The sequence below is a fragment of the Passer domesticus genome, chromosome 4 (genome assembly GCF_036417665.1).
Source record: "Passer domesticus isolate bPasDom1 chromosome 4, bPasDom1.hap1, whole genome shotgun sequence".
In the NCBI taxonomy this organism is placed as follows: domain Eukaryota; kingdom Metazoa; phylum Chordata; class Aves; order Passeriformes; family Passeridae; genus Passer; species Passer domesticus.
Genome location: NC_087477.1, coordinates 69,359,357 through 69,365,356, shown reverse-complemented (window position 1 = coordinate 69,365,356; position 6,000 = coordinate 69,359,357). Strand labels below are relative to the sequence as shown.

Genomic DNA, 6,000 nt, shown 5'->3' with positions numbered 1-6,000 from the left:
CACCCGGCCCGTCTCGTGCCGCCGCGCTCGCGCTCCACCCCCCGCCCCGCCCCGCCTGTGGCTCGCGGTCGTGCGTCAATGCAAATGAGCGGCGCGCGAGGCGAAGGGGCGGGGCGACCGCCCTCTCCCCCGGCCCGAGTGAGCGCCGGACGGGATCGCGGGCGGCAGGAGAAGGCGGCGTCACGGCTGTCCCTGCCCAGCCTCTTGGGATAAAGGCCGATTGCAGCCGCTGCCGCAAAACGAAATAAAATCTTTATTTCAGGTGTTTCTCGCTTGATGACAGAAAGGTCGTCAAAGCCCAATGACAGCCTTCCTTGTCCTAGCGGTCCACAGGGTCGGCACCTCCCTGCGGCTGAAGTGGTAGCACCCACGCGGCGGGCCGGCGCCAGGGGGGCGGGCTCCCGGCCTGATGCATTATTCATAGCGGGGCAGGCCCACAGGCTCATTACCAGGGCCCGCCGGGCTGGGGCGGTGCCTGTGACGTCAGTGTGACGGATGTTCCGGCGCTCTTAAGGGCGCCGCGGCGGCTCCGAGCCGGCAGCGGGGCGGGGGCGGCCGGGGGGCGGCAGGAGCCTCGCTGAGGACACCGGGTCGCCCGCCCTGTGGAGGTACCGGCGGCCTCCCCTCCTTCCCTCCCCGCCAGTGCCAGGCCCGGGAATGCCCCGCTGTCCCCCTGCGTTGCGGTGTGGCGGCTGGGGGGTCGGACGGAGGAGTTTCTGTCCGGGGGCAGTGACCTGTCCGGGCGAATTCCTGATCTAGTGGATCCCTGTGGGTGCGACTGCAGGCGGGAAGGGCCGCCTTACTGGGGGTGCCAGTAAACCAAAAGGAAAAAGAAATCTCCGATAAAAATGGGCTCGTATCAAAAAGCTGCGATATTTTTAAAGCAGTACAGTGGCGATGATGGGAAAGAAGAGAGCTTTATTCTATAAATAAGCTATTTTGGGACTTACATAGTGGTTTGCGATAGGCGGGTATTTAAACTCTCCCCCCGCCCCCCAACACTTCGCCACAAAGATTATTAATTATCTTTGTCTCTTTAGTGTGCTGAGGTGGGGGTTCACCTCTGCGCCGAGCCGGTGTCGGGGGAGCTCCCGCCGACGGCCACCTCAGCCCCTGCCCACCGCCGGGTCCCTCCCCGCCCGGAGCGGCCGCCGCCGCCTCGCCTCATTCCCCGCTGTAGCCGGTTCGTCCGGCAGCCGGGACGCCGCTGCCCTCCCTGTTTCCCCTCAGCGGTCGCTGCTGCGCATCATCAAAACATGCAGGATGAGCTGCTCCTGGGGGTGACACAGCAGCAGCAGCCAGGCAGCGAGAGGCTGGGCAGCAGCCTCGCGTCGGGACACCCCCCTCTCGGCCACCCCTCCTCTGACTTTAAACCCTGTCTCAGCCCCCACCAGGATTTAAACAAGCAGCAAGCGCAGCAACCACAGCCGCCGCCTCCTCAGCTGAGCCAGAAGAGGAAAGAGTTTAAGCAGCAGCTCAGCAGCCCAGCCCAGCTCGGCAGCAGCCACCCCCTGAATAACCACCACCCCCCAGACTATCATCACCACCCCCCTCAGCAGCAGCAGCAGCAGCAGTTCAGCCACCCCACTGACAAGTACCAGCAGCAGGAGCACAGGCAACAGCAGCAGCTCCAGCTTCTCAGCGCTCAGCCCCCGGAGCCGCCGCGGACGGGGGATCACTCGCAGCACCGGCCCGTCGGCCCCGCCGAGCACCAGGGCGGCGCGGACAGGGGGGGTTTGGAGCGGCTCGCCCCTTCCTGCCCGGGGGGATCGGCGTCCGCGGACCCCAATGTGGGGGTGGCCGCCGCCTCCTGCGTGAATCCGCCTTCGTCTCCTCATCTGCAGGCGAGAGCCAAGCTGCCCCCCATGGAGTCCCCCCCGAACAGCCACTTACTGGGCAGCCCCGGGAACCTCCTGCCCGGCGGGCTCGGCTCTGGCTTCAGCAGCCTGCAGAGCCCGGAGATCCCCAGCCCCCATCACCAGAGCGGGGGCGGCTCCTCCTCGGCGGCTTCCCCTCCTCCTCCGCCGCTGCCCGGCTTCGGCACCCCCTGGTCGGTGCAGACCTCGTCGCCGCCTCCGCAGCAGACGCAGCAGCCTCCGGTCTCCAGCGGCGGCGGCGGGCAAATCAGCGCGATGCCACCCCCGAGCCCGGAGTCCGAGACCAGCTTCTACCCGGGGATCCCGTCATCGATCAACCCCGCTTTCTTCCAGAGCTTCTCGCCGGTGTCTCCTCACAACCCCTGCGCCGGGCCCTTCAGCAGCCCCTTCTCGGCCGCCGCCCCCCCGCCGCCGCCGCAGATGAATTTACCTCAGCAGCAGCAGCAGCAGCAACAGCAGAACCGGAGATCCCCTGTGAGCCCCCAGCTCCAGCACCAACACCAGGCGGCGGCCGCCGCCGCCGCCTTCCTGCAGCAGAGAAACTCCTACAACCACCACCAGGTACCGGGCGGCGGCCGCGGCGGGGAGACCCGGGGCGGGGAAGAGGGGCGCGGGGAAGGGACGGAGGCTCCGCTGTCCTCGGCCGCCCGGCCGCGGCAGCCGGGCGGCTTCGCTCTCGCCGGCGCCGGGCGAGGCTGCGCGGCGGTGACAGCCCGGCGGGACCGCGGCAGGGCGGGGCCGGCCCGGCGGGAGGGAGGGAGGGCACCTGCGCCCCCCGCCCGGTGCGGCGCCGGGCGGCCGGAGGGGTCACGCCGGAGGGGTCTGTGGGCAGCGGCCGCCCCACTCCCGGCCACTCTCGCCGCCCGTTCCGGGTGGCAGGTGCCGGGATGGCTCTTGCCCTCCTTGGTGCGGCGTCGCCTCCTGAGAGACGCCGGGGTTTTACTCGGGACGAGAAAAGAGGGTTTGCGCTTCAAAAAAGAAGAGCTCAACCGCTCCTGTTGGTGTCTGGGAGTTCCGCCGTGAAAACGCCCCGCTTGTCCCCCGAGTGGCCCGCGGCGGGCGCAGTGTCCCCGGAACAATGAGTCTGACAGCTCCGGCCAGCGCCGCCCCCCCGGCAGCCCCTGCCCCAGCCGCGGGCCGGCCCCCGGGCGGGCTCGGTCCCACGGGCGCGGGTCGCCCAGAGGAGGGTCACATGCGAAAGTTGACACCGTGCTGTCTTTGCAGGGCTTTTGACTGACTGACATGGCTTGAATGCGTATCTGAGGACAGAGCAGTGTTTCAAGTTCTGTAACCGATTTTAATCTAATTTTAATCAAGGGATTTAACAATCCCGTGTTAAAATGGAAGTTTACATTTCTTCGTGGAACAGAATATTATAAGAAATAAGTGAGAAGAAAATCCGCGTTCATATTACCAGCTGTTGTATTATAAGCCAGTTTTACTCAATAATTTGCTCATTTATGAAAGGCTGAAGTTACATAGGCCTCATTTTTTTTTTCCAATTCTAGTATTAAATCCGGTCAGATTTAATCAGTGGCGATTCATTTGTATCAGAACTGGAATCTCACATTGTGTGCCTGTTGAAGAACTGATTACGATGCATTATGATTAGGAGCTAGTTGTCCTTAACATTTATAATAACCTTCTTCAAACAAATTCCAAGCAATTTTCCAAGAGTGAGGTGTACAGGAATTTTCTCTCACTTACAAGTTGTGGGTATACTTAAACAGTGCCATGACGACATAGCTAGCAATATTAGAGGCTTGTTAGCATTTGGCATTATCTCTTAAGGTTTGTTTCACAATAGAGTGCTTGCCTCTCCCAAAATTCCAAAGCAAGTATTCAAGTTTTACAACGTAATTATCTATAATTATATAGAATAGGATGTTTTCCTGATCACTTGACCAAGAATGGCTTTAGTGGTTTTTTTGGTTTGTTTTCTGGGGGTGAGGGTAGTGGAGACGTTGTTACAATTTTATCTTTCTGTCTTCAGAAAGTTCTCTTTTACCTGATACATAACATATTGACATGCTTTAAATTTTTAAGTTATTAGAATGCACGTTAAGGATTGCTTGCAGCTAAGCTTAGAGATAAAAGTACTGTGTTTTCACTTCACAGAACTGAATTTAGAATCATCACACACACCCCCACTTCATTTCTATGTTTGAGGAAAAGTGTTTCCAAGAACAGTCAGATTTGAGACTACTAAAGATAAATACAGTTCTTCACTGTCAGTCATGCTCTGTGGATCCACCTCTTGGTAATATGACAACCACTATAGGTCACTTTTTTAGCAGAAGTTTTATCTTACGAATAAAAACTTAATCCTTTACAAATTGTCTTTCTAAAAATTGCTTCCATGTTCATATTAGAGAATATAGCGCACTTAAAAGTGTGTTTAGGTAGGTGTAAGGTGCACCATATCTGCATAGAAGAAGAAATAATAAAAAAAAATTCTGGAGTACAGCCTGCTGAATTCCACAGATTCATTACTCCAGAAATTACTCCATTCATTACTCCAGAAACATTTGAGCAGTGGCTTCAGAATAATGCATTTTAATGGAAATGTTAAGATAGCTCCTTCAGACAGATTCTCTTACAGTAGTCAGTGCTCTTTTTTGCTCTTATATGGTAATACTGAGACAATGATATTCAAAATACTGGAGTGGGGGGAATTAAATCTGCCATTTGAATTTTAATTTTTAAATTTCTACTCACTGTAGTGAAATACTACTATTCACTGAGTAAAAATAGAACTATTATTTTAATAATAATTTTTAATTTATATATTTGAAATTCTGCTGTTACTTTTGCAGAGATCTCATCATACAATAGCAAGTGCTGTATAATTAAAACAGGTTTCAAGGTTTTTTGGAAATTGGTTTCTTCTGCATAGCTTTAAAAATGCTACCAGTTGCTAAAATGATAGTAATGATAAAAATGATACTCAAAATTGCCTGTGCAAGTACTGCAGTGGTTTTTGGGAAGATATATGGGGGAGTAGGAATGACATTTTTTTAATGAAGCTGTGTTTTCTTCCTTGCTTCAGTAGCTAATTTACATGGTATCAGAAGAGAGTGGTTTATAGAAATTGCTGCGCATTGCTTACTTGGTGGCTGGTTGTTTTGGGGTTTGGGTTTTTTTAAGTAGAAAATAATTCCAAGTATTTTCAGAATAATAGAAATTAATCTTTCTTTTTTAGCCTCTTCTGAAGCAGTCACCCTGGAGCAATCAGAGCAGTGGCTGGAGCACAGGAAATATATCCTGGGGAGGAATGCATGGCAGAGACCATCGTAGAACTGGAACCATGGGAATTCCAGGAACTATGAACCAGATCTCTCCTTTGAAGAAGCCCTTTTCTGGTAATGTCATAGCTCCTCCTAAATTTACTCGCTCTACTCCATCACTGACACCAAAATCGTGGATTGAAGATAATGTTTTCCGAACTGACACCAACAGTAATACTCTCCTTCCTTTGCAGGTAAGGATGGTATACCTGGTGTGTTCATGGTCTTGCATAACATTTTTACTTCATTCATTTTAAATGAGAACTAAACAGTGGTTGCAGTCCTGATACTTGGTTTGAAAATTGTTTCTGCATTATTTTTAGTCTTAAATTACAATTAATCCCCATGTGTTGAGTGTGTTCAGTATCTCACAGATACTGATTGTCAAAAAACATACCAACTGTTTTTTGCACTGATGAAGTAATAAAACATAGTATGTTTAATCCAGCAAGTATTTTCTGCCTATGGTAATGCTTATATTCTTATGAATCCCTTTCAACCTTAGGGTATTTTTGTTTGCTTTGTCCTTCTACTTAGGTTTTCTTACTTTTGTAGATGGTTCTCAAGTCTTTGACATGTTTGTCTTCTACTGGTATTCTAGGCTGATGTTTCTGTGTCAGCAAGATTTTTTCCTCCACATCGTAGCACCTTTTATGTTTTCTTTTGTCTGGAGGCTCTGTGATTTGTAAGTGTTAAATGGAAGGATCTTAGAACTAAAGATCTGGATTGGCCTTCTGAATTTTGCCAGTGGCATCTTACGTGACTAAGTAAGTCACTTAACTCCACCCTCAGTAATCTCTTGGTAAAATGTTATTTTTCTCATTCTTACCTATATT

The 6,000-nt window shown here is 52.5% G+C and overlaps 1 protein-coding gene across 3 annotated transcripts in view; it reads left to right on the top strand.

The window, feature by feature from the left end:
* The first annotated feature begins 649 nt into the window (after positions 1-649).
* CPEB2 (cytoplasmic polyadenylation element binding protein 2) overlaps positions 650-6,000 on the top strand; it is a 51,306-nt gene continuing 45,955 nt past the window's right edge. For 2 of the 3 annotated variants that reach the window (XM_064418626.1, XM_064418625.1), the window contains exons 1-2: positions 1,764-2,438; positions 5,080-5,358. In XM_064418626.1, coding sequence (XP_064274696.1) covers positions 1,866-2,438; positions 5,080-5,358 — 852 coding nt within the window. In that variant the 5' untranslated portion in view covers positions 1,764-1,865. Of the gene's footprint in view, positions 2,439-5,079; positions 5,359-6,000 lie in introns of all 3 variants that reach the window. The other variant, XM_064418624.1, reaches the window with a different exon arrangement.